Raw genomic sequence first — 26,775 nt, 5'->3', positions numbered from 1 at the left:
TGTGTGCAATAAATCAAATGTGAAATATTGTAAACAATTAAATCGCCACAGATAATTTATTAGTTCTGATACTTGTGTATATATACATATTAAGAAAAGGATAAGATACTTGCTTTAAAAAATGACGTCGGTACAAGACAGTAAGTTTGTTATTTGTTTACTATACTTTGCATTTTATGAATACACATAATTCTCAAATATAAATACGTACGTTTTGAATGTTTCGAATATCAATTCGTTACAAAAACGTTACATTATTAACATTTCTATTTAATTGCGAATACAATAATATGCTGCCATTTATCTTCGTAAGAATGCATGGAAAATTAATCAACATCGTTCCTTAACCTATACAATGTAAACAACAAACTATGGTTCAAAACATTGGTAATAGTATCGTTGTATTATTTAAAACGATGTTAAATCTGTCGATTATTTCAAAGTTCTATCGATTCATGTTCTTTAATTGTTGCAATATTTATTTATAGGATTAAAATTAAAACGATCTTACGACAATTGGAGTACGCGCGAACAGCTATGTTTAGCATCCAGTGTATTGAAATCAGGCGATCAAAATTGGATGAGCGTATCACGATCTTTGAAAGCATTTGTTGAAAAAGAAACATTAAGGCCACCAGATTGGTTTTCTCAAAAATCATGTGCTATTCAATATGCTCATCTATTGGAAAATACGGATACTCCAAAGAGAAAAAAAAGAGAAAGTGGAGAAACAACAGGTGAATCCATAGTTAGAAAACTAACGCAAGAAAGAATAGCTGAATTAGGTCAAATTTTAACTTATCAAAGAGACGAATATCAACAGTTGAAAGCTGAAATAAATATGTTAAAATCTGGATCGATAGCGGAAGATAAGTTACAAAAGATGTGGGTCACAATTGATCAAGAGGAGCGAGAACAGGAACAAAAAGTTAGGGCACATTCTGCGTGGCTGGCAAAACGTCAACAGAAGCAAGAATTAAGTTCTCCGCAAGGAGCGTCTGCTTTAAATCAACGCAAACCTATAGAGAATACAGTAGAAATTCAAGAAACGTCAGAAACTCTGGATGAAGATGAAAAAAAAAGGAAAGGCGGAAGGTCGCCACTGTTGACAAGTTTATTGAAATCTCCAAGTCCAACGACACAAATTCAAACATTAACTACTACGGCGCAAGGGAGTTCTCCTACAATTACAAGTCTGCTTGGCTCTAGCCCTAAAGTACCAAACTCTCAATTAACACAAAATGTGTCGCCGCAATTGCATCAATTGGTTTCTTCTGCAATTTCAAATATAGCACCAGAACGACCATCGGTCGGTGCGCCGACGTTATCTATGTTATTAGAGATGCCTGCTAATGCACAACGAGGCCCTTTACCAAATTTACAATCAACTCCAACCATTGTTTCTCAACAAACTATGTCTACCGAAATTCATACACTTCAACCGCAGCCTGTTCATCAAGTGACAATTCAAAATGAAACATCCGTACCTACACAACCACTTACGATTAGTACGCCAAATATACCAGTGACGGAAAGCATGGTACAAATAATAGACAATATAGACGATGTGATACGTAAAGATATAATGGCAGATGTAATAGACAAAGATGAAATTAACGAAATTATCGGAGATATAGAAGAATTAATAAAGGAAGAAATAACTGGGAGTCCCCAAACACTAGATACAGCTACTACAACAATTAATACTCTTACTGTACCGCAAATTCAAGAAATACCGGTGGTAGTCACGGAACGACCAGAGCCCAGAGACGTAGACGAGGTTGTATCGCTCTCTGATTCGCCGGAAAGCGAAATGGCTATTGAAGAAATAGACTCCAGCACATCAAATATCGCAGAAATCATAGGAACGGTTGCTATAGAACCACAAGAGCCTAAAGTTATTGTGGCTGAGATATCTGAAGCTATAACGAATACATCTGAAGAAGCAAAGTCTGAAGAAAGTACAAACCACGAGAAAGTGATCTTAAATGATGAACTTGTTCCTGAATTAGAAACTCACGATGATGAAAGCGGTAAAGATGTACCGTTAGAAGAGAAACAAATGATCGATGAATTCGATACTATGGATTCTACTTCAAATGTAGAAATTGAAGAGACCGATACAAAAATGTCGACGAAAGAACTTATGGATGATATAGTGGAAGATGAATTAATAGAAGAAGAAGAGACAGAAGTGATTATACCAGAAGCTAAAGAATCACCCAATGATAAATTACAAAGGGAACCCTCGGAAGAGTTGGAAAATAAAGACAATATGGAATTAGACCAACTAGAGATGCATCTTGCTAAAATTACTGGCGAACAACAAGATATTCCATCGGCAGAAGTGGTCAGCGTGACTTCTGAAATAACGAACGATCTTCCTAGTACCGAGGATACCGAAAAATCACAGGATATTAGTTTAATCTTAGAAGATGATGAAAGTACACATAGTTTAGATGATACAAAGAAAATAACGGAAGAACACATCATAGAGAATACAATTGAAAGTACAGAATCTATTGAATCATTTAAAGAGGAACCCGTGATTCTGGTAAAAGAAAAAACTATAATGGAAGTAAGCGAAGAATCGCCGGAGAAACAACCTCAAGAAGAACAAACAGAAGAAACCTTAGAAATTTATACGGATGAATTCAAGAAAGAAGACACTAAAGATTCTTCCGAAGATACGGCAAGCTCTATTCTACAAGACATAGAAATTAAAGAAGAAGAAATAGAGGAGACAGCAATTATAGAAGATTCTACTCAGTTGGTGTCCCCGGAAGAAGTTGAAAATTTAAAACAAGAATCTATGGAACCCATAAAAACTGAAATCGATATTATCAAAAAAGAAGAACATTCGTTCGAAGAGTCAAAAATGGAAGAAATGTCTCAAATGCGATTAGAAAATACACTTTTATCGGAAGTAAAAAAGGAGGAAATCCCTATAAAGGAAGATCAAAAAAATGTGGATAATGAACATGTAAAAAAAGAAACAGAATCAATGATAAGTGTTGGGGAAGATACCGTCGAATTGGACGAAGAAGAATCGTCGCTAAGCAAATTAAGCGGAGGACGTGCTATGAAAACATATTCGAAAAAGCAAAATGCTTCTATCGATAGTGAACCTGAAAACGAAGTTACTGGAGAAGGTGCAGATTACAGAGCATGGAAAAAAGCAGTCATGTTGGTTTATAATCGCCTTGCAACACATAAATATGCATCTGTATTCCTGAGACCTATTACGGAAGATCAAGCGCCTGGATACCATTCGGTCATCTTTAGACCAATGGACTTGTCGACTATTAAAAAAAATATAGACAATGGAACTATCAGATCTACGATGCATTTTCAACGTGATGTTATGCTAATGTTTCAAAATGCCATTATGTACAATAAACATGATACGTTCATTTATAAAATGGCAATTTCAATGCAAGAAGAATGTTTACAACATATGCAGGTAAAAATTTAAAATTCATATTTTGTATACAATTATTATTGTTAACGACACATATTGTATTACTCTTTCTACAGATACTAGTACAAGTCACGGGTGAAGGAACGCTTAGAAGAGAAACAAGAACTGCAGCAAGTAGCAGTAGCGATGCAAGTGAAAGTAGCATAAAGAGAAAACGAAGTCATATTACACCCAGCCCGCATGATACTGACAGCCCACGTTCAAAAAAACGTAGAAAATCAGAAAATGATTAAAATATTCTATCTATATATAGAATATATCTGTGACAAGCATTAAAGTTCATAAGAACTTTATTAAACGAGCGAAAGAAGGATAAATCAGTCCTGTTAGCATCAAGGGAAAATGTTGGACATAAAAGACATTTAAGATGTACAAGAAGGAATGCAGCGACTTGGCATTCTACTTTATTATTTTCCCATAACAGTAAAGGACGAAACAGAAAGTTTTATACTCGATATATAAAATTGATTCGACTTATTTTCCTCATTTTGTGGTACACTGTTGTAGCGATTCACCAAATGTATAATAAAAACAAAAGATTAGTCATTTGTAATTGTTTTACTAAAAAAAAGAAAATTTATTGTCACGAACTCTTGTTTTGACAAACATCTAATAAAAATGTTTTATTCGTTATAATCCCTATCTATAAAAAGATTTGAATAACAAAAAAAAATGTTAAAATAAATATTTTAAATTATAAATTCTACAATAATGAAAGTTATTCAATAATAAAAAAAAAAAACTTACTAACCTACCGTTCATTTCAAATAGCTCTTTAAGCACTTAAATTTTGAATATTCATAAAATATATAAAAATTTACCAGTATAGTCATATTTATGGAAAAAAATTTAGAAATTAAGATTTTACAATTACAGTAGTTCTGAAAATTTACGTAACATTCGTGATGGGTTATTATGCTAGCGGTGATACACGAAAAATGATACACAGCTCTGATGATGATGAAGGTTATGAAAATCAATCGTCTTATGCTACATCTGTCGAAATACGATCTCGACCAGAGAATACAAATAAACCATATTTTTCATTTGGACAATCTGACAAAACTGTAAGTGTCAAGACGTGTACATATACAAAATAATATACATATACTGTTTATATTCAAAGATACATATTTTAAGTCTTCAATACCAATACCGCCATCACCGGACGATACCGATAGGTCATTTTGGGCCGAAGACGAATTAAGTAGCTCAGAATCAAAACAGCAATTAAACAAGAAACAGAAACGTCGTCGTAGTTTTTCTTATCGTAATCGTATTGCTGTACATCGAAGTCGATTTTTACTTTTTCTGTCATCAAGTTCTAGCGTAGATTCAATATCTGGACAAATTTCGTCGAGAGGTATTGATAATGCTTTCAAATACATGTATAAATAGAATTATTTACTGAAAAATTAAAGTCTATTATATAAAATACGTAAACCAGGCATATCTGTTTTATATAATTATTACAGTTCTTAAACAGGAAAGATACAGATTTGGCGTAGAACAATTGCAACCTGGATGTAGCGTTATAAAGAAAAAGTATGCTCATAAAAAAATACCTTCCTTTCCGATTCACGACCAAAATGTTTACTCAAATTGTAAGAACTCGATACGCGAATATGCACGAAAACGTAATTCTTTTGTAGCAAATAAAAAGGTTCAACGAAAAAATTATTCGACATCATCCTCGGGAAACGGCTCTTAAAAATACTGATTCATTTTTTTAAAAACCATTCGAAGAGTAAATGTACCGATTATAATAAATTACATGTTCTTAATATTTTATAAATCTTACACAAATCTTACTTGCTTAATAAAATTAGTAATGTTTTATACGAATATGTGTAACAGGGATCTTTTTATAACACACTCAGCCCTGGCATTTGGTGTTTAAAATTTACGGTCGTTCACTTATTCGTGGACATCGTGGTTGCTATAAACGAACATTGCATTTTTGAATAAACGTATTTTTTTATTTTTTCAAATAGGAATATTTAATAAATCGTTTGAAATAATTTTCTAAGACTATGAGTTACTTTGTTATCAACGATCGAGGTAAAAATCAGTACGAGGTACTCGGTGAAATTCGTACTCGTAAGTCATTCCATTAAAATTAAATACAAACTATAATCTTTTAAAGGCGTTTTGTACAATGTATATCGCATTTAAGCAACCATGCACTTAACAGTACAGTTTTTTATAAACGTTTGCACATTGCTGTTTTTATACGCCGTTTCTTCATTGCTGGCACATAAAATTATTGCCAAGTTTTATATTACAATACGTATGCTTAAACATTAAAGCTTAAACTTCGAATATACCTACATATATACGCTTTTAACAAATTATATGGTCATTTATTTTTAGCTTATGTTCTTTATTGATTCATGTATTTCTATTCTTTTTAATTTCAGAGTCAATATTACGCCCCATTTTTAGTTTCATTGTAGTAGGTGTTTGTATGACATTTTTAATACTGTCAGCATGGAACTTTAACAACACAATATATGAAACGAACAATATTCATGTATTTTATTTAAATTTAAAACGCTCACCTTTACATATAGTATCAAACAAGTTTTTGTCCTTTGGCCTGGATACATCTTTGCTTCGCAATATAGAGAACCTACCAATTGCGAATGAAAAATTTATTAACTTGGCAAAGCATCTTGCACCTGCTTATGTTCGAATAGGTGGTACATCATCAGATTGTCTATATTTCAATAAGGTTCGATTAATTTTTTAATGTACATTTTTTAAAAAATTCCGAATATTTTACTAATCCAATTGTAACGAATCTATCGATATAGACAATGGAAATAATTCATGAAAAAATAATCAGTCCCATAGATGACCAAGATATAAGTAACTTTACCATAGCTGACATAGATTTTGAAAATTTATATAACTTTGCGATAAAATCAAAATTGCGCATGATTTTCGATTTAAATGTATTAATCAGATCTGAAAATAATTCCTGGGACGCTACTAATGCCAAAAATATTATTCTATTCGCCAAAGATAAATATATGAAATTAGATTGGCAATTAGGAAATGGTAAAGTTATTCTTTGTTATTCTATCTCAACTTAGTAACATTTTTTAATTGTAATTAATGCATTAAAATTATTTCAGAACCAAATTCTTTTCGTCATGTATTTAATAGAACAGTAAATGCTACACAACTTGCAAACGATTATTATCGATTAAGAGAATTATTAAATGAATTAGGATATAATGAAAGTATTCTTGTTGGTCCAGAAGTAAATCATGTAGGGGATAGTCATAGTACAGGAGAATATTATGCAAAAATATTTTTAAAAAATGATAAAGACAATGTGAATTACGTTACTTGGCATCAGTATTATCTTAACGGAAGGGAAGCTCGAGTAGATGATTTTATAAATATTTCCACCTTTAATTATCTATCGAAGGAAATTAAATCTATGAAAGATGCGATCAACTTATCGGGAAAACATATTCCTATGTGGTTATGTATGTGGTTGTATCGTATTAATATATTTGAATTAAGATTCAGATTTAAAATATCCCCCCAAATTGTCATTTACAGCAGAAACAAGTACAGCTTACGGTGGAGGTGCTCCAGAATTGTCAGATAGATTTGTGGCTGGATTTTTATGGCTTGATAAATTAGGGTACAGCGCTAGCGCAGGTTTAAATGTTGTTACTAGACAGTCGTTCTTTGGTGAAAATTATGCTATGGTGGGACCTGATCTTATACCTAATCCAGATTGGTGGGTTAGCGTAGTTTATAAGCACTTTGTGTCGGAGAAGGTTCTAAAATTAACATCTGCAAACAATTTTGACCGTGTTCGACTTTATGCACATTGCACTCCTAAGAAAGCATTAATTAACAGAGTTTCAGCAATTACAATATATGGCGTGAATATAGGTGAAGTTTCTGTTTCTGTGACTATTCAAGGGATTCTTCCTGTGCTTCGTAGAAATGCTAAAATCTTTTTATATGCACTTACTTCTGATAATCTTCGATCAAGGTATGTAACGATAATTAGTTTTTAATGTATAACATGCTTTGTCCTATTTCTTTTATTTTCAGAGTTATAAAGATGAATGGAAAAGTATTAAAATTGCAACCAAATGAAAATTTACCAACATTTTGGCCTATAATATTAGAACCCACGCAAGCAATTCCATTACCACCCTATTCAATGATATTCATTGTAATACACGGTGCAGAGGTACCAGCATGTAAAGCATAGGTATTATTTAATGAATTAACGCAATTATACCAACCGTTTTATATTATATGTTTTTCATATATTAAAAGTTTATAATACGGTCTCATAGAACATTTTTACAATCTTCTCATACAGAAAGAAAAAAGTAATGGAAATCAATAAAAGAATTAAAGATTTAAATGATCTTTTATGTGGTATTGTGTGTACGTATGTATGTATTTATTCATCTATATCAATGAATTGTATGTATATGTTGGTAACTACGGTTGAACTATAAAGTACGTGTACCTCATTAAATTGTGCTTACATGTTTCTTACAGTCAACGCGAAATACACTATAATATACACAACAAGTATCATACGAATTTTTTTATAAACTCCATGCTGTTTTCGATTAACCATTAGTATATCACAAAACTGATCAATTAATTGAAAGATACTCTAATACATAGTATCATGTACTTCTTTTCTCGTTCTAAAAGTAAATTTTCCTACAATTTATGCACGGCCTCGTTATAAATATTATGGAAACGAAATAGTATCATACATAACATAAAAATACTGAAGAAAAAAACGTAATATTAGGTAATTGGAATGATTAAATTTACCTTTTCATAATGTAATATTATTACATCAAATTAAAATCAATCGATCGTTACAACCAAATCTATTTAAACAATATATGGTATTCAAAGAGACTCCAATCATCATCATGGAACTGACAATCAATCTGACAATTTATCGAGTAATTACTACTTACGATGTATATTTACATAAGAACGTTTTTTTTACTAATTTGACAATATTATATCATTCCTGAGTCGAAATGGTAATTGTTTTTCCTTTAGGATCATCAAATCTATCCATAGTACGAATGTCCATGATCATCGTAAGACCCCAAATCATGATTAAAGCTAATATGGCAGTGACAAATATTCCTGTCCAAATTGGAATTGTAGTAAAACCAACACAATCGTATGCATCGCTAAACGTATTTCCATTTGTAGTTGGCTTTGCATCAATTTGTACTTGAAAATCTGTAATTTTCAGGACAGTAGAATTTTGTTGGAAAACAATATTCCGTGAACAATGATAAGAAAATGTTGATGGAAAGACAATATCTGTATTCGTCGTAAGGCTGTGATTATCACTTATTTTGTTTGTGTTATTAATTCCTTCGTAATTAATTGTTTTAAGAGTATAATATCCTGCACTCTTAACTTCAAATTTTAAAGCGAGCTTGTGTTTAATTATCGACGAATCGGTCTCGTTGAATTGCAATTGTAATATCAATGGAGAATCTTTTGTTCCTTTTCCTTCTTCGCTACTTGAATGTTTAATCGGAAGTTCTAAAGTATCGTTTTTGTCCGGAAGCTACAATATATACAATTTTTATTTTAGAATTATTACCTATAGAAAATGTATTAAATGTTAAAATTTGTTTCGCGAGTACCTTTAGTGACAGTGCTTGACTAGAATACAAAAGTACTCTCTTCGACACAACAATAAAAGCGGTAGAATTATTCTCTGCAGCGGTTTCTCTCTTTACTCGTTCAGAACGGCTATAACTACACGATCTTCCTGTGAGAATAGCTATCAACGTAGGGCTGGAATCTTTAATTGTTTTATACGTCTCTGGAATTATGTCTAAATTGCTAATCGACATAATCGATAATTGTCCTTCGGATATCGAATCCATGTAATCATTGTAAGTTTGATTGTACGAAGGTAAATCTTCAACAGCATTTACAGCTTTTTCAACAGCAGGAAAATAATTCATCGAATCGCCGGTAGTGACTGCATGAAGATTCTGAAACGTTAATAATGTTCAATATAAACATTCGAGTCTAGGAGCAAACGTCTTTGAGAACTGTACGCGCATACTAACCTCTTTGTGTTTCACTAAATCTTCGACGCACAGATTATCTTTTACATAAAGAAGGACGGGGGGTGATGTTTCCAATTTTTTACGTAGAAATGAATCGAATTCATCGCGAGTAGTTTTTAAAAATGGATTCACTGCATTCATTCCTGAATCAGAATTAGCTGAACCGCCCCATAATAATACAGGTACAGCATTCTCGGCGTGTAACGGTGATATTTCTGACACAACGATTAACGTAAAAACGAAACTAAAAGTACTATGCAACTTTATCATGATGTCTTCGATGAAATAGATTTGGGCGAGTCAAATCAGTAATGATCGACCCAGAATCGAGCAGAAGGCAGCGGAGCACCTGACTAGAACTGGAATCATATGACAAACGTCACGTGATGAGTTTGTTTCCGGTTTTTGAATAAACACCTTTCAAAAATTTTAATTTAGTCGCATTCGTCAAATTTAATATTTAAATAGTATCTTGTACGAGCAAAATCTTCGTCGACGTTAAATATTCTTGATATATTGTTACTTAAATTATCAAGTTAGCTATGGATAGTAACAAAATGGAGAAGACGAGAGAAACTGTTATGTATTCGGTTTGTATACTGTAGCAGTGGTTCTTAACCTTTTAAATATTTACTTTCGTTGTACACATTATACCTAAAAATATCAACTTTATCCTCTCGATGCTTTGACATTACGATAGCTATTAAACTAAAATAAATGTTAACTAAATGCTAACAGAAGTACGTTACTAAGACGGACGGAGTTGAAATTCAAAATTCTCTAACCATATCCCTCTCAGAAACGAATTCTATCTCTTTGGATTTCAGTAATTGCATTAATTTCTTATAACTGTAGCAACTCCAACCATGGAGTACAGTGGGAGTATTGCCTTGTATGGAACAAATTGCTGGACCACCAATTCCGATCAGGGTTGGAGAATTTTATAAAACGCCAAAACCGCATCCGTGGCGTCCTACTTTGGGATATGAAATTGTAGAAGCATTTTCTTTGTAAGCAGATAAAACAAACACTGAACCTATTTAAAAAAAAGTTATCGTATTCTGTAATTACTTTAGGCCTGCACAACCTGTGACGAACTTGTTGTCAGATACTTGTTACATGCCAAATGGAATGGCTACGGAATCGTTGCGATTTCCAAATTTAGTGACCGGTTTCGATCGAAATCCGGCTCACGCAGCTCGAGCTGCACTCTTCACAAGATACGGTCCGTACGAATGGGTACAAAACCAACTGAAGCTTTACAATGAGTCGAACAGCAATAGAAATTATTCGGAAAACTTACGGCAGGACACTGTTCGTATGATGCGGTAAAATGATTGCAACGTTTTTCACCGACCACCGAATGGTATTCAATCCTTTGACGAGTAAATTTTCTTCGACAAGATAGATACATTCCGCAGACAATGCTGCTTCGTGCGATTTCCTTAGCGCAAAAGGATAAATAGAAAATAACTTTATTATAATTTCATAATAATAACAACGACTAACAATCTAGTAAATTATTCTGATAAGATACATGCACGACCATACGCTATTTGGCATGATTTAGCCCGATAGTACATACTCGTCAAAGGATCAAAGCAATATGTAATGCGTGTTAACATTAATCGATGTAATTTTAGAGAAGCCGACGAGAAAGTACAAAATGGTCAAACTGAAACAGGCCGTAAATTAGGAGAAAGAATTACGGACACCACATTCTGGAGAAACGAGGTGACTTCGGAGTTAGAACGATTGATAATTGAAAATAAAAAGATGCAGGAGTGCCGTCGAGGCTTACAAACGACAATACAAAGCTTAGAAGGACAATTGCACATAGCGCAAGAATGTTTATATTATCGAGAAGCTAGGACAGGTTTTTCAATTAATGCATTTAAAACTTATAAATAATGTTATTTATAACATTTTTCGATCGATTTCCGTTGTTTCGTTTAAAGCGATTGTTACGTCTTGAAACGCAAATAGGTTCCGACTTGGTTCACGATCAAGTTGAACATGCTCTCCTAAAAGAGGTGGAGGTGATCAGGAATTGTCAAAATAAATTGGAACACTTTACTGATAAATGTGTTAATCAAGTATGTTAAAAAATAGAAAATGTTTTACAAATTAAAGAGCATATTTTTCTATTGAAATTTTGTGTTCAGCTTACAAATAGTAGAGCTGTGCAAAATCAATTAGAGATCGACATAAAAAATAAAGAAACTGCTCTTGGAATTGATATAACGTGTCACCAAATGAATAATTTCAGTCGCGGCTTAAAGTATTATGGTGGTATTGAAAAATATGATAATAGGTAGGAAACATAGTATCTGACTTAAAGAATACCGATTTCATTGTCACGGACTGCACGACATGCATTGTTTTAAATTTTCCATTTAGCGTCACGCAAGCAGAGTCATGGGCCGAAGCTTCCAATAACGTTGTAAAAAAATCACAGACGGAAAGGTCAAAATCTAGTAAACTGCAAAGCGATATTGAAATAGCTATAAACGCGGTTGGACATGAAATGTGGGAGGCATGGGGCAATACGAACAATGCATTGGCCAGAAGGGCCGCTGAGATGCTTGAAGCGAAAGAAAAATTACAAATACATTTACATAAAGTAACGATTGAGCATAACTAGAGCCAGTTCTCATTCTATAACTAGTTAATTTCTATTTTATGGTTACAGATTCAACAAGAAATCTTTGAGATTGAAAAAAATTTACAATTGATGCAAAAAGCCATTGCAGATAAAAGTTCTGCTTTGAAAGTGGCACACACCCGTCTTGAAGGTAGAACACATCGACCGGAAGCAGAATTATGTAAAGATTATGCTCAAATCAGGTACGACGAAGAAAAAAGTTGCGAGTTATACAAAATCTAATCGTTCCTTTTTACATTATTTTTGCGCTTAATCCAATGTTTTGACATGGGTTTGTAGAATGATACAGGAAGTAGAAACTATAAATTCAATGATAAATGATATGAATTTGAAGTTACAAAGATTCGAAGCACAACATCAGCAACTATTATGTACTAGATCTAATTTGGAGACAGATCTAAAATCCAAAGTCGATGCATTATTTATTGATAGAGAAAAATGCATGAGTATGCGAAGAAGTTATCCAATCGCATCGGTTATTAAGTTTTAAATTATATATTGGTAACATATTTCTAATTTTAAATGTATTAAAAACTAGAGACTAATATTATTGTATTTATTTTGTATAATAGTATACATAAAACGTAAATGTCTTGTATAAAATTTGCTACTGAATTATCTATGTATGCTCTTTAATAAAAATGTATTAAAAATATTTGTTTTCGTTGAAATGTATCTCCGTTTGTTAACGTTGATGAAGACTTTATCAATACCCAAACCGAAAGTATGTAAGATTACTTTTATTAACGAAAGATTTATAAATCTATAATATTTTAATGTTGATGTATAATAATATCACATTAACCATGTATATAAAGACTTTGTACGTATAATACAATAAATAACTCAAACTTAAAGTTTAACTGTACAGTATTATGACTTTATGAATTATTTACCAAGACTTATCTGTAGAACAATTTGTAAATTTTCGAATTCACATGTCCTAATAAACAGTGTTTTCGTTAAAATTACATCTTACTTAATATTTGAAAACCAGTATATACAAGATTTTATAGCAATCTTTTTTATAAAAAAATAGTACATTATAGAAGTTGTCCGTTTTAAATAGTTCATTTTTTAATTTACATTTCTAATCCATTTAAAACCTGCTATGGTATCATAGATTTTTGTTACTGCCGAGTCTGTATCATACTCATCTTTTAAATAGAAAAGTTTAATATTCTCTTGTGTGTGACATTCCAAAACGTTCCATTTTTCAAACAATTTTAAGGAATTTTTTATTGGATCCACGCATAAACTCTCACCTATTTTGTAACAAAATTAACATTATTTTTGTATTATATGTTAATAATCAGTGCCATGCATTATTACTCACCATAATTTACTATACCACGATCTAAATTTGTTTTCAGTTCGTTTAAAACTTCATGAACTAGTTCTCTTTCAGAAAGTGATCGTCCAACTAATTTCTTAAGAGTAAAGGCGCTGAAAGTATAGGTATCGACTAAAGGTCGTAACAACGTGTGAAAAAATTCCATACGTTTTGCGTGTTCCGGTACTAAGCTCAGCTATTAAAAAAAAAAATTTTCAAAAATTGTAATCACCGTTTTAAAAGCAAACGAATATATTGTCCACATTTGTAAAAAAACAGCTTACTTTGTACTGAATACTTTTAGCCTTATTAGTCTTAAAATGTTCTTCGTCCGAACTATCATCAAACGTTTCCGCGTATCTCCTACTCCACAATTCTTCTTCCAAATAACATTCCTATAAAATAATCGACACAATTAACGTTTAGTCGATAGAATAATTATATTAGGATACAATACCTCTTGTAAAGTAATGATATCCGTATATGAAAGATTCTCTATAGCTTCTACAACAATATGCTCTAATTCTTGGCATGGTTTGCAAAAAATAAATTCGTACTTAAAGATATCACAAAGTTTAAGTGATCTATGAATTAAGAGATCTTGAGATACTGTAATATTGTTTTGAGCAATAGCTACCGGATCGTTGATCTGTGATCTCAATTCAGCGTACAAAGCTGTTACTGAAAATGTGTTGAATACATTAAAAAATTGAGTACATTAGAAATCGTTGTGTTTTCTTACCTACTATGCTATCCATAACATAACACGTTAGCATTGTATTGCTGTAATAAGACAGTTCGATTACATTTGGCAAAATCGATACAGGACGGATTGCAATAACATCAGATTTTATTGATTGATCATCAACTGCTTCCGCGATTTCTTGTCTTTGCTGTTTCACTAAACCTGGGCCCAAAATATCTAACTGAAAAATAGATAAGGATACATTTACTTATCCTAATAAAATATACATGTTACACATATTAATAACATAATTATTTTACTAACAGCATGATTTATAATATCGATACTTTCTCCACAGAATGCAATATCTTTATTACGATACTCTAAATCTTGCCTTATCGAATCAAACGTTTTGACTAACTTGTCCAAAGTACAGCCATCTCGGAATTTATTTAGAAGTAAAAATGCAACAACATTTGTTGACATTATCGGTGTTGAGGTAGAGCAATCTAAAAATAATTTTATGTTTATAATGTGTTGTTTAATAGAATATCGTATTGTTGAAACCCAATTACCCTCTTACCGTATACAACATGTCGTGCAATACTATCTACTAACTGTCGATATTCTTCTACGATAACATCGGTACCGTAAAGCGATGAGCTTGACACTGTGGACTTTAATGGTTTCTCGATAGGGGCTACTTTTTTCGTAGTCAATTTATTTTGCTGAGCTTGGAAAGACTTCAACATTTCCTATCCATTAAACAGGTAAATTATTTATTATATTATAACGGGTGATTTATAAAAATGTAAAGATTCTAGTAAATTGAAATAAAAAATAGTTGAAAATGATTAAAGCTATATATTACCCTAAGCGAAAACGGTTGACAAAAATCAACTTTAACAATGCCATAATTTCCTTTTACAGTTGACCATATAGCTTTAATCGTGGACCCAAACGTTTCCATTTTCTTTGGTTGGCCTAGCTGTTCCCTAATAAAATTCCCATCGACGAGGCGCTCATAATTCATTGCAACAGGTACTAACAGTGCATCTTCGACAGTTCCATCCATGTATGCGTCAATAATGACACTCAAAATGCCACCTTTCGGCATACACGGTTTACCAGTTCTTGTTCGCCCACCCTCTATAAAGAACTCTAGATTATGACCGGCTTTTAAACTTTCCATTATGTACGTGTGAAGAGTTGCACGATAAAGAACATCTTTACGGCCCAGAACAGGATCAATCCGACGTTTGATAAAAAATGCACCCAAACCTCGCAAAAGCCACCTATCGAATACACACATATTAATAGATAATACAAGAAAACATTAACAGAATAAGATCATAAAGTATTTATTCTTATAACATACCCAACTAATGGAATCTTTAAATTATCTCCAGCCGCGATCAATGGATTTCTGATTTCATTCATTAATAAAATGAAGCTAATCATAATATAATCTAAATGACTACGATGTAAGGGAAGAAATACCAATGGAAGGCCAGTATCATTTGCCTTTTTTAACATTTCTATTTGAGAAGGTAATACTATAGCAGACTGTATAAAACATGGTAACAATTTGTAAAGAATCCATGCAGTTATTTTAAGTAAAACATTGCTTATTTTGCTTTCCATGTCAAGCAATATCGTCTTGGCTCTAGCTTTTGCCATTGCCAAAGCTTTTTTTTCACTAGTACCTTCATTACTAACAGACTCCCAAGCAGTTAATTTTATTGCTTCCTTTAGTCTTTCATCGTTCAACACCTATAAAAGAAAATTCATCTATAAACTGTACGAATATAATATAAAGATAAAATATTTTTAAATCTGTTACACTTACTGTTTGCGTTACTCTTGTATAATCGTACTCTTTACGAGTATAAACGTGTGAAATACAGTAAAACACTTTAGAAAAAAGTGTATAGCCTGGATTAATTACCAATATATTTAAACCAAAAGGCATATGCTGTTTGCTGATCGTATTCACCAATGAATTCTGTAATGATATAAAAATAAAATGAATGTATAAAAAATCCGAGAAACACGGGCGACAAAAATTTATAGAAAATTACTATTTTAATATTTTTAATCCGACTCTGAAAAACACCAAGGAAGATATACGCATTAAATGTAAATAGTTTTACCATTTCTGGTTGACTTACATTTACCGGGTATCCACGAACTACAATGATACGCAACCATCGTGAGAAATGACCACGTGGTTCTTTGTACATGTTTCGTTTCATTTTTTTAAATTATAGCGCGCTTAAACGAATTATCATTACTAATGTGACGATTACCGATACACTTTGGTACATAATATTGCAATAAAATGAACATCAATGTATCCAACTAGTTTATTTAACCGTGAAAACAATTAGTCGTTATTCGTTGGAAATGCATTGCTTCTATCAACAGTCATTATAATGTGTCCGATAAGAGTACATCCCCAATTTATCGTATATTACATCTCCGATGATCACAGTTATTAGTTATTCTAGTATTACAAGTAATACTTTCTATGTATACTCGGAAGCTACACGAAAGAAAATAAAATGAAATTATGTAATATTTAAAAAATGTGTATGTATATAGGGTACGTATTGTGCGTGCGTGATTACGTGCAGTCTGTAATTACTCTATTCATCAAAGGAATTGACCCGTATCCGATGCAGCAGTTACGTAATTAAATGCGCGTCGAAAGATGGCGTGTTAATTAGGTAATGTCAGATTTATGCTGCACGATAAATAAAATTTAAATTGCACTGACGAGCGTACAGCAGCTCCTACATGCTACGAATAAAAATATCTATTTTCTTTTTAAATCGGAACACATACATTCTATCACTACATTTTTAGACGTACGTTTAAAATATTTCAACTATATTATCCGTCATCACTGTTTCAAGTTATTTTATAAATGTTCAACTTTTACTGTTTCAGTGACTATACCAGTATACGATGAGAGGTGGTCACCGTAAAACACGATTCATCGTAACAATACCATGAGTACATTAAATCGAAACGTATTGTATATGAAACTTGGCCGATGCAACAAACTTGACGAATTACGTATACAATTTAGGACAAAGAAAACGTAGATCTGGTAACTTTGAACAACGCAAAGAAAGACGTACACGTGTACAACCGTAATATTCAGAATTTTGCACGTAGGCTGGTTGCAAGTTCCTAAGCTAAATATACTTTTAGTGTTGTAGGAATGTGAACGGGCGATGTCGGCGTGTTGCCGACCGTCCGCGCGCGACTCTTTGTTTACTGTATACAATTTTTACTTTGCTTCTTTTCGATACGACAAATTCAGGGATTATCGATCCTAAGTGAGTTAATAAAATTTTCTATATTAATATTGAAATTATTCAACCTTGTTCTAATCGTTAAAGTCTTTCTGCAATATTGAGATCAAGTGTTTTTAATATAATACTTTATCTTCCTTGGAATTTACATAATCATAAATAGAACCTTATTTATACAGCAAACTCACTTTAGACGATGGAGTACAAGTACTACAGCAATAATGTAAAAACGAAGGCTTTTCTTTAACAAAGGCAGCCAATGGTTCTGTCTCTTTGATTTTAAACAAGGAACTTTCCCGAATCCTCTTCGCTTGTTCCCGATCTTGTATCTTCTTCCTGTGTAATTGCTGGCCCGTTCGACGAAGCTCTGAATCGTATGAATTTCTATTAGATCGTAGCCTTTAAATAACTATATCGGAGAAGAAAATCTTACCTTCCAGTGAAAATCGGGTTGTGTTCGATTCGGGATTTCTGTTCACTGCCGTTCTGGTCTCCCATTTTGCGTATACCTCTTGCAAACGCGTCGAAACTATGTCCACCATGTTATTAGCCCTATGGATCACATTTAAATATTAATTCTTTGAAAGAAAATAAATAAAGATTTTGTTAATTCGTCGTTTAAACGACATCGTTCACGACTGTATTATATTATTGCCTTTTCACACAGTCTGGTTTCCATTATTTAAAAATGTTCATCGGTTAATCTACGCGCGTGCTAATTTACTATAAATTGATATCGTAAACGTTTCTGAATGGAACTAAGCAGGAAACCCAATCTCCTTTTCATTAATGACTCTCCATCGTAAATTTCATCAGGCATGGCGAATAGAATACAAGCACAATTTCACGGACGTTGCTCTCGAATGCCACCGTGCATCATTCACGGTCGATCTCCGACACTTTTAACGGCTCGATACAGTTGAGTGCAACAGTGAATTCTACGGATGCGATTTCCTTTTTTCGATCGTGTCTCCCCTCGAGTTCTACGTTGGATTATTGGCACGCGTTGTTCCACGATCAGCCAACATAATAAACGTCTATCGGTAAAACGCAATAATGTCGCACAATAACCAGCGAACAGAGCAACAAATATTCTAGTACGAATCTGACGACAGAAAATTAAAGGTTGCGTGGAAGATAAACTAATTTAATTGAAGCATGGCGCGCACAACCATTTACACGAAATTCTGGCCTCGATTAATAGTTTTAATTACCAATTAAATTGTTTAAATACTACGATAATCTTTTCCTAAATTTGAAAAACAAAAGGTAAATGAGTACAATATGTACACTCAGATTCCGTTCTACAATATTAGAATCGTTCGTTTTTCCATCCTTGGGAAAAATTTTAATGGGAGATTCTAGAGGCCAAAATAAGACGAATCTGTTGATCGAGACATTTCCGACCACACAGTATATTTTCGGTAAAGACCCCCGCAACAGGAAATAATTTTTCCAGAGCGATTTGAAATTTTTTTTTCTCGTCGAAAAATTTCACACCTTCTCGAATTTTTTTCTAGAAAGTGGGTAGGATTTCGGGGGTACGTCTATTCACCAAAAATGATTGCAATTTACCCCTGCAACCGAAAATAATTTTTTCAGAACGATTCGAATCTTTTCAATTTCGTCGAAAAATTTAGGCACCTACCCCCTGTCGATTATTCTTAAAAATTCGTTTCTAATTTTTAGTAATTTTATTCGACGCCCTACAGAAAAGTTGTCTAATACTTTTTTATAGATACCCATGAGCTCTACTTTAGAAAAAAAGTTTCAACGAGATACGTTCACTATTGTAGAAGTTATGGCCATTTGAAAATTGGACCATTTTTATGGAGTTTTTCTTATTTTACGGGGTTAAGGAACAATTTTCGGAATATTTTTAGAATTTCTACATATTCTTCAGCAAAATACGCGTTGTTTGCGCTTTGAAACATTAAAATCCCCCTATCCGTTCGGAAGTTATGACATTTTAAAGATTCGCATAAAATTTCGGGGGGGCATTTCTGGCCTCGCATTAGATTTTCGGTCAGGAATTTTTTTCTCGAAAATGCGAAGGATTTCGGGGGTATGTGTAATGACTAAAAATGATTGCAATCGACCTCTGCGAGCGAAAATAATTTTTTCAGAACGATTTGAAATTTTTTTTTTTCGTCGAAAAATTTCAGCACCTAATCGATTTTTTTTCTCGAAAATGGATAGGATTTCGGAGGTACATATAATGACCAAAAATGATTGTTATCGACCCCCGCAACCGAAAATAATTTTTCCAGAACGATTTGAAACTTTTTAATTTAATTGTTCGTCTTACTTTGGCCCCTAGAATCTCCCATTAAAATTTTTCCCAGGGGTGGTCGAACACCCTATACGTATACATATGTATGTATATCGATTGTCTATAATAGACTTTTAGATTTTTAGTAGCATAAATAAAATCCTGATTAGCGAGAGAACGAAGACAGGTTTATCGACGATAAAATGGAATAAAAAGAAACATAATTCTATACAGTCTCCATTGTCAGGGTCGAACGCGACTCATCGAGTCGAGGGGTCCCGTACTCCGGACGTTGTACCGATCGGAAGACGAGCAACACCGCTTTATCGACATGTGTTCAATAATAATAATTTCTGTACCAATTTATTCTTTTTCTTATATTTATAAACGATTTTCTTGACAAAATGTGCACGAGGAGTTTAGAGGCCATTAACAATAATTGGCAAAGTCCAATGCGATAACAATATCGCGATATAACCGCTTAAAAGGCATTAAATGGCTACATATGTACGTACATATATGTATACAATACAGCAAACAAACTTCTTTTGTCCGAAGTGGGCATGATAACAGCGATTAATTAACCATGTACCGCGTAATACGTGCGTAATATTAGGGATTGAAAAAATTTTATTCCATCATAAATGAAAAATCAACCACCCGGTATATTTTATTCTATAATCAAAATCAAAAGTTTCAACAACGGATAAGAAGCTGTTTACCTTTTATTCGTTATTCGAAATTTGTATATACATATTTCGATAAAAGTTTTGCCAACGTTTTTCTTGTACATTATTCTATATTGACAAACAGACCGATATGTTTTAAACCGAACGTTTCGTTCTGCTGTTTTGTTATAAAATTATGGACATACCGAAGCTAAAAAAAAAAAATATCGAATCAAGACGGGAGACCCGATACGTGCAAAACGTGTCATTATTTCGAACGTGATACCAATGTTACAGAAAAATTGTCGATGCGAAACGCATGGATTTTTTTCTGAGCTAATTTTTTTAAGCAGGTGCGCTATGATATTTATCTCTGGAGCCAGGTCATCGGGAGCAAGGCTTGCTGCTGCTGCGCGTATCATTTTCGCGAAACCGTTTTACGATTAACAGTTTATTTTTTGCTCTCGGTTACTATGTCGTTTAAATCGAGTCTTTCGTACGTAAATGAAAATAATTTTTATGATAGACTGATAATCGAGCCTCGCTCGTGTAACGATAAGTCGTAATTGTAGAACGAGTTCTTTTCAGAGAAAATTCATTTAAAATATCCCCACTGAGAACTCACGTGCTCGATTAACAAAGAATACCAAACTGACAGACTAATTTACTCGATAAAACGGTTTCATGTTGGAAGATATTTCCCTTTAGCTTTAAATCATGGAATACAAACGCTATGTTGTTAAATATTATTGATTTATACCAGTATCTTTCGATTCGAGAGGAACATTACATGTTTTCTAAAACAAAAGAACACGGTTACAACAAAAGTAAAGTATTAACTAACTTTCTGTAATAAGGGAATTCGAATGATTTTATCGGCTTGCCAATATTTTAACGATATTGTCGATAATCGTTTACTTTAATGCGGACAACTAATTCGTTTTCGATCGTTGCTAAATTATCTAAAAACTTTCATAATATCCTACATTTCCAAAAACTGTTCGAATTCGCGTGAACTTGTAAGTTGAAATTTCGCAATAAATATAAATAACGAATTATCAAACATGCTCTATGCGAATGGCATTCGCTTTAAAGGTCGAAACCTTTGCTTTAAAGGTCGTATCTTCGTATAACGAAGATACGCTGATCAGAGTAATTAGAGAATTGTCTGTTCAAATGATCTTGTTCGATATTTCACAAGCTCTGCAGCAACCCATACAGTGGATGCATGTAAATCTAATTTTTACCCCAGAGTCACTCGACTAATTGGCATATTGCTACCGTGTCATTACGTAACAACAAAATTATAAAAACTTTTCCAGATGAACAGTGTGAGTAAAAACGTGGTAACATCGAGATAAAAAGAAAAATGTAATAATAATAAAAACAGATGCGGTTTTAACTAATGTAAGTATACATATTTAATCAGTTTACATCAGTCACGCTGATATATAAGAAAGAAACAAATAATAGATGAACTAAAACAAAATTTACTATCGTTTATTACGTTTCGCAAAAAGCAAAATGAAAAATGATCAACGTTATAAGTAACGTCGCTGATAAAATTATAAATTCAATGAGTTGGATGATGCTGACTCTCAGAAATGAAATGAGATAGTGCTGATACTAATCATGAAACTATGTCAGCTTTTTGGGCCAAGGTCGTTAAATATGCGTATTTTTCCATCAAACCTAACCGCTTAACATGTCACTTGAAAAAGTTAATATTTCTTTATGAAACAAAAACGTGTTCGTAGCCGAGTATGCAAATTTTTCGAATGCTAACATTATCAGTGTTTGATTAATAAATTTATAAAGAAACGCCAATTATTTAGCGCTCTCTAGATTAGGAGACCTTTTCCTTAATAAGAATAAATCATTACGGGAAGCGTCTCTTTTATTCCACGATGTAACATGCTTTCCTTTCTTCTGAAGTATGGTTTTCTTACATGCTTTCTTGTTCTGAGAATTTAATAAATATTATTTTTTTCGAAATGTTATTATCGAACAGTGCAATAGCCACGGAACTTGTATTTTCTATAATAATAATAGTGGCCAAACTGCGACTCTTCGAAATCTTTATCGCAGCTCCGGTATAATTATACAATTTATTAAACAAAAATATCGTCTGCAATTAACAGATTAAACAAAAATTAAATTAGCTGCTTTAAACACTTTAACGTTCGGATAATTCGCGTAAAAACTCCATATAAATAAAAATGGTTTTACTTACTTTGATTTCTTCTCTAAAAATTCGATATAAAAATTTTCTCATGAATGTATCAATGTATCAAAAACTCCCATATACGTTACTGCTAAAAAGTATTTGATCGTGTGCCTGGTACAACAAAAAATAATTTTTGTTTACTAAAAGAACGTCATTATAAATATTAATGTGGAAACGATAAAATCACATGTATCATTAACTCCTTAAAAATAATAATAAAACTTACTTATGTGACAATGTACATATGTATATCTAAGAGAAAACGAATGAACAAACGGTGCCGTGTCATTATTGCACCGAGCGTTAAAATCGGGACCTAGGCACAACCCTGGTCCCAACTACAAACCCATAAATAATAAAAGAAAAGAAATGATGATAAACCTACTTTCTTAAAAAGGTATACACTGTTAGGTTCAATGAAGAATGCGACTCTCAAGTGTTTTTAACAAACGATATATGGTTCATACTGCGACAACGTTTGGCCACTATTCTTCTATAATACTGCACATTTATAAGAGTGTATCTAGTCTTTTGAAACCAAATGTAAATGAAGGAAAATTACAAAACTGTCGTATATGTGTAAGTGACTTCCGGGCGAATCGTTTTACAGAAGAGTGTGAGGAAAGCAACCGGCGTATTCTTCCGTGGCATGCATCGAGAAGAATGATCGTTATACGTTACCTGAAGTTGAAAAAATAGAAGAGAACTCCGAAGAAGAGGAAAATTTCAACAAGGCCGTCCATTTCCACGTGTCGTGGATCGCGCGATGCACCGCTCGCCGAAAAAAAAAAAAAAAGAAAAGCAACACGGCTGGCTGGCTCTCGTTAGTCCTTAAAAGAGCGTCGAACTCAACTGCTCGTTTTCATGATTTCGATCACCGTTTATCACGACTCCATTCGATCACGGACGTTGACAATCGCGTAAACTTTGATCCGCGCGTCAATCTCCGTGAAAGAAACCCCGTTGACCACCTCGACGAGATCCATAGATCCGAATTCGGTAACGTTATCGTTAACTCCGAGTACCGGCACCGTTTTTTCTCGAATCTTCAAAGCAATACGATGTAACGAAAGTCTGCATCGGCCCGCGACAATCGTCGACGACTTTCTACCGCAATACGTTAAGTAACCGCCGACAATATTCAGCGAGGTCAGTTCACTGACTCGCTTTACTGCCTACAACGGGGAACGCCTGGACGCCTGCAACATCGAAACGCGTTCCCGTGACGTGCAACCGGAGCACATGCGTAATCTTCTGGATTGTTTAAATAACTCTGATCAAAATAAACGGAAAAATATGTCACGCATCTGTTTTCTATTCGTCTCGAATTTGTCAAAAGGTTGGAGCACATGAAATGTCTTTCGAAACTTTCTGTTTTCCGGGGTGCCCGCTAGGGGTGCTGTACCTTTCGATTTTTGCTCTTCTAACTTTACCCTTGGATGCAGACGAGCGACTTTTCTCGTTGCGATATCGCAACGATTCTATCTTTTTCCTTCTCTCGCAATTGAAAACAACCAAGAGACACATGGAAACGACGATATTGTTTGTCTTGGTTGTTTTCAATTGCGAGAGAAGGAAAAACATAGAATCGCTGCGATATCGCACCGTTCGTCTGCATCAAGGCTTGGTTAATCATACTACGTATACGAATTTAAATGTAATCTTACTTGTTAAATCATTTTTACCAACAGTTTCCACACTGAACAACTTCGCTTTTCATTACCCGTTACACGAATTACGAAAAAATTCCGTCCAGAATATTCATATACGTAGTTTTTTGTGCGACAACAGTAATACAAATACTGTTTGAATTGAAGTTTTAAAAATCATTTCATATGCAACAACTTACTGTATTTATAATTAAATTATTGTTATATCGGCTAATAATCAACCGCAACTCTGACAGTGAAGATGCATATCTTACGTAAAACGATATTTCTTATTAAGATGTTACAATATTTTCGATCACTCGTTAACGTAAACGGAACTTGATGTTTCACTGGAACCAAGATTTTATTTAACAAACAATAATATTCACGGTATAATTCGGTCAAAAATAAATTGTACCTTAATTTTGATGACGTTTCAACTCGTACGATTTTAACCGCGAAAACTGATGGTCTATCGTGATTAATAGAATCTCACTTTTCGAAGAAATGCGTAATAACAAAGTCGTTACGGATGTTTCCTATAGAAAGTTGGATAGGAAACGTTGCGTGAAGAAGATCGTTAGAAAAACAAAAAATCAGTTTCGATTTCATTCCAGAACCGACACGGCCACCGCAGAGGTCGAATCATAACTGCATCCAACGCACCAAGGACCACGTGGTATACGCGATAGAATAACATTCACTGTCAACGTTGAATAATAAGTTTTGTGGTGCCACTTTCCTTTCTTTCTATTAAAAACACGGTCGTACATCAATGTCGGATAGAGGTGATTGGAATTGGTTTACGACTTGGAAATAATTGTAAAAATCAGTGATCGTCTGCAAAAGTATAAAACACGGTTAATGGCAGTAGCCAGGGTAACGGTGGCGTTACTCTCGATCAACCAATAAGCTTTCGCAGTTATATTATTAGTCAGATTAAAGAAAATAATTGTCATTCCATTCGGTATTTTCGTCACTTGTATTCGTTGATGCTGTGTGTATGTACGCACACAAAACGAATGCTTTAAAATTATACAAGAAACGATTTCACGCGCACTGGCCGATTGCAAAGACACATCAACACGATCGAATGTTATTTTGACCGTTCAAAAGATTCGATATTTATTACCAAAGCGATTTCATAAACGATCTAAATAAGAAGAATGGAACGCACCGTCGATCGTTCCTTTCTACTACATACGGTATATGTATTTGCGCGACGCATTTTATACGACAAACAACATTCTCGAGTAACCGAATCGGTATAGCCTGATGTCCAGTTACTTCCATGCCACTCGTAAATTAATCCTATTGAAAGCCATTAACGTTTTATGCTGGTCTTTATTGTGCTTCAATTTGTAAGAACACATTAAGATTCTCTAGTTGTACATCCAGAAACATTCATTGGTAAGCAGAGTACTCACGAAAGAACACGATTTCGTATGAAACTACACTTTCTTCTCTGTGCGCTACTTTCACAAATAATGAACAGTTACCATAAAGGATAATCTTATTGTGGTTTTCTTTAATTAGTATTTACGAACATGTATTATGATGGCATAGTATACTTTAATTAATACCATTTTGTTCGTATAATCTTTACTATTAATGATTGTAAATTATTGTAAGTAACTTGTTGTACACAAGAAATGGTAAACAATAACATTTTGTTAAAAAATACATGTACGAAATATGACATATCATAAGATAATTGTAGCAGTGTTAATGATATATAACACAACAATTATTAGATTACATTAATAAGAAATCAGAGTTCGGCTAATTCAGCTTATCTTAACCATCAAATTCATAAAAGTATAAAACATAACCTTTTCCTCGGCACGCGTCAAACTACATCGAAATCATAACTTACCTTGTGTTGATGGTTCAAGAAGATCCTTGGAATAATATAAATTATTACATTAAGCACACAACACGCATGTTATTCTTTGTAAACACTTTGAAATAAACTTGGCACATTACCCGTTGCAATAAATTACGGACTGTTGCATGTATTCAACATGCGATGAATTGGAAGCGGATGTTCAAAGAAATAATTATGAATATACGTTTATAAATATTTAACAGCTTATTTAGTTAATTCGAGTGAAATTTTGTAATAAACTTTGTAGATTTTCAATATTTTACAATACTTGAATGTAAATACGTTGACAATCCGACGTATCCTTAACGTTAATATAGTAACAAATTATCAATGAAAACATTACTTTAATATACAATATAAATTTGTTAAAAATACCATAATTCCTTTAAACTTGTCATTTATATTTATTGAAAAAGGAAGAAATGAAGTGTGCGATTTTGTGTAGATCGTGTGTATATATATGTGTATGTA

At 33.2% G+C, this 26,775-nt stretch overlaps 5 protein-coding genes across 9 annotated transcripts; 3 read left to right on the top strand and 2 right to left on the bottom strand.

Moving 5' to 3' along the window:
• Positions 1-8: 8 nt before the first annotated feature.
• On the top strand, positions 9-3,909 carry LOC122405058 (bromodomain-containing protein 8). Its single transcript, XM_043409542.1, has 3 exons — positions 9-140; positions 489-3,463; positions 3,538-3,909. Exons 1-3 carry the CDS (start codon positions 122-124, stop codon positions 3,712-3,714), a joined length of 3,171 nt encoding a protein of 1,056 aa, XP_043265477.1. The 5' UTR covers positions 9-121; the 3' UTR covers positions 3,715-3,909.
• Positions 3,910-4,808: 899 nt separating this feature from the next.
• LOC122405059 (heparanase-like) lies at positions 4,809-7,764 on the top strand. Its single transcript, XM_043409543.1, has 6 exons — positions 4,809-5,581; positions 5,902-6,215; positions 6,298-6,544; positions 6,622-6,981; positions 7,058-7,502; positions 7,565-7,764. The coding sequence occupies exons 1-6, from the start codon at positions 5,515-5,517 to the stop codon at positions 7,725-7,727; spliced, it is 1,596 nt and encodes a 531-aa protein (XP_043265478.1). The 5' UTR covers positions 4,809-5,514; the 3' UTR covers positions 7,728-7,764.
• A 128-nt stretch (positions 7,765-7,892) lies between these two features.
• Positions 7,893-9,960, bottom strand: LOC122405062 (V-type proton ATPase subunit S1-like). The gene is made up of 3 exons (XM_043409546.1): positions 9,595-9,960; positions 9,160-9,516; positions 7,893-9,080 (listed from the first exon to the last, which is right to left on the bottom strand). Exons 1-3 carry the CDS (start codon positions 9,862-9,864, stop codon positions 8,517-8,519), a joined length of 1,191 nt encoding a protein of 396 aa, XP_043265481.1. The 5' UTR covers positions 9,865-9,960; the 3' UTR covers positions 7,893-8,516.
• Positions 9,961-10,136: 176 nt separating this feature from the next.
• LOC122405060 (tektin-3-like) lies at positions 10,137-12,749 on the top strand. Its single transcript, XM_043409545.1, has 9 exons — positions 10,137-10,184; positions 10,450-10,604; positions 10,671-10,922; positions 11,238-11,470; positions 11,581-11,690; positions 11,760-11,908; positions 11,995-12,217; positions 12,287-12,441; positions 12,539-12,749. Exons 1-9 carry the CDS (start codon positions 10,137-10,139, stop codon positions 12,747-12,749), a joined length of 1,536 nt encoding a protein of 511 aa, XP_043265480.1.
• Positions 12,750-13,234: 485 nt separating this feature from the next.
• On the bottom strand, positions 13,235-26,439 carry LOC122405346 (glycerol-3-phosphate acyltransferase 1, mitochondrial). 5 transcript variants are annotated; one of them, XM_043410021.1, is made up of 15 exons: positions 24,835-25,623; positions 24,617-24,766; positions 23,449-24,040; positions 18,034-18,152; positions 17,789-17,967; positions 16,127-16,282; positions 15,656-16,050; positions 15,149-15,572; positions 14,861-15,032; positions 14,602-14,786; positions 14,335-14,518; positions 14,050-14,273; positions 13,877-13,987; positions 13,596-13,788; positions 13,236-13,524 (listed from the first exon to the last, which is right to left on the bottom strand). In XM_043410021.1, the coding sequence occupies exons 3-15, from the start codon at positions 23,508-23,510 to the stop codon at positions 13,337-13,339; spliced, it is 2,592 nt and encodes an 863-aa protein (XP_043265956.1). In that variant the 5' UTR covers positions 23,511-24,040; positions 24,617-24,766; positions 24,835-25,623; the 3' UTR covers positions 13,236-13,336. The 5 variants fall into 5 exon arrangements, with proteins under 5 accessions (XP_043265960.1, XP_043265956.1, XP_043265959.1 ...); XM_043410024.1 differs by lacking the exon at positions 23,449-24,040 and having other exon boundaries at positions 24,692-24,766; XM_043410023.1 differs by lacking the exons at positions 23,449-24,040; positions 24,617-24,766; positions 24,835-25,623 and adding an exon at positions 26,293-26,439.
• Positions 26,440-26,775: the final 336 nt, after the last annotated feature.

Source organism: Colletes gigas, unplaced genomic scaffold, assembly GCF_013123115.1.
Source record: "Colletes gigas isolate AHSC1104 unplaced genomic scaffold, ASM1312311v1 Colletes_gigas_Sc00004, whole genome shotgun sequence".
NCBI classification, from domain to species: Eukaryota; Metazoa; Arthropoda; class Insecta; order Hymenoptera; family Colletidae; genus Colletes; species Colletes gigas.
This window is presented reverse-complemented; position numbering and strand designations above follow the sequence as displayed.

Bases quoted from the DNA above. Each gene is read 5' to 3' on its own strand.
- LOC122405058 (XM_043409542.1), top strand. The intron at 3,464-3,537 runs GTAAAAATTTAA...CTCTTTCTACAG, and splicing joins AATGTTTACAACATATGCAG to ATACTAGTACAAGTCACGGG.
- LOC122405059 (XM_043409543.1), top strand. From the start codon at position 5,515: ATGAGTTACTTTGTTATCAACGATCGAGGTAAAAATCAGTACGAGGTA. The intron at 6,216-6,297 runs GTTCGATTAATT...CTATCGATATAG, and splicing joins ATTGTCTATATTTCAATAAG to ACAATGGAAATAATTCATGA. The intron at 7,503-7,564 runs GTATGTAACGAT...TTTTATTTTCAG, and splicing joins TCTGATAATCTTCGATCAAG to AGTTATAAAGATGAATGGAA.
- LOC122405062 (XM_043409546.1), bottom strand. From the start codon at position 9,864: ATGATAAAGTTGCATAGTACTTTTAGTTTCGTTTTTACGTTAATCGTT. The intron at 9,517-9,594 runs GTTAGTATGCGC...TTAACGTTTCAG, and splicing joins ATTTAGTGAAACACAAAGAG to AATCTTCATGCAGTCACTAC. The intron at 9,081-9,159 runs GTACTCGCGAAA...TATATATTGTAG, and splicing joins GTCAAGCACTGTCACTAAAG to CTTCCGGACAAAAACGATAC.
- LOC122405060 (XM_043409545.1), top strand. From the start codon at position 10,137: ATGGATAGTAACAAAATGGAGAAGACGAGAGAAACTGTTATGTATTCG. The intron at 11,471-11,580 runs GTTTTTCAATTA...AAACGCAAATAG, and splicing joins TTATCGAGAAGCTAGGACAG to GTTCCGACTTGGTTCACGAT. The intron at 11,909-11,994 runs GTAGGAAACATA...TTTTCCATTTAG, and splicing joins ATTGAAAAATATGATAATAG to CGTCACGCAAGCAGAGTCAT.
- LOC122405346 (XM_043410021.1), bottom strand. From the start codon at position 23,510: ATGGACGGCCTTGTTGAAATTTTCCTCTTCTTCGGAGTTCTCTTCTAT. The intron at 16,051-16,126 runs GTAAGTGTAACA...TTTCTTTTATAG, and splicing joins ATACAAGAGTAACGCAAACA to GTGTTGAACGATGAAAGACT. The intron at 14,787-14,860 runs GTAAGAGGGTAA...AATTATTTTTAG, and splicing joins TGCACGACATGTTGTATACG to ATTGCTCTACCTCAACACCG.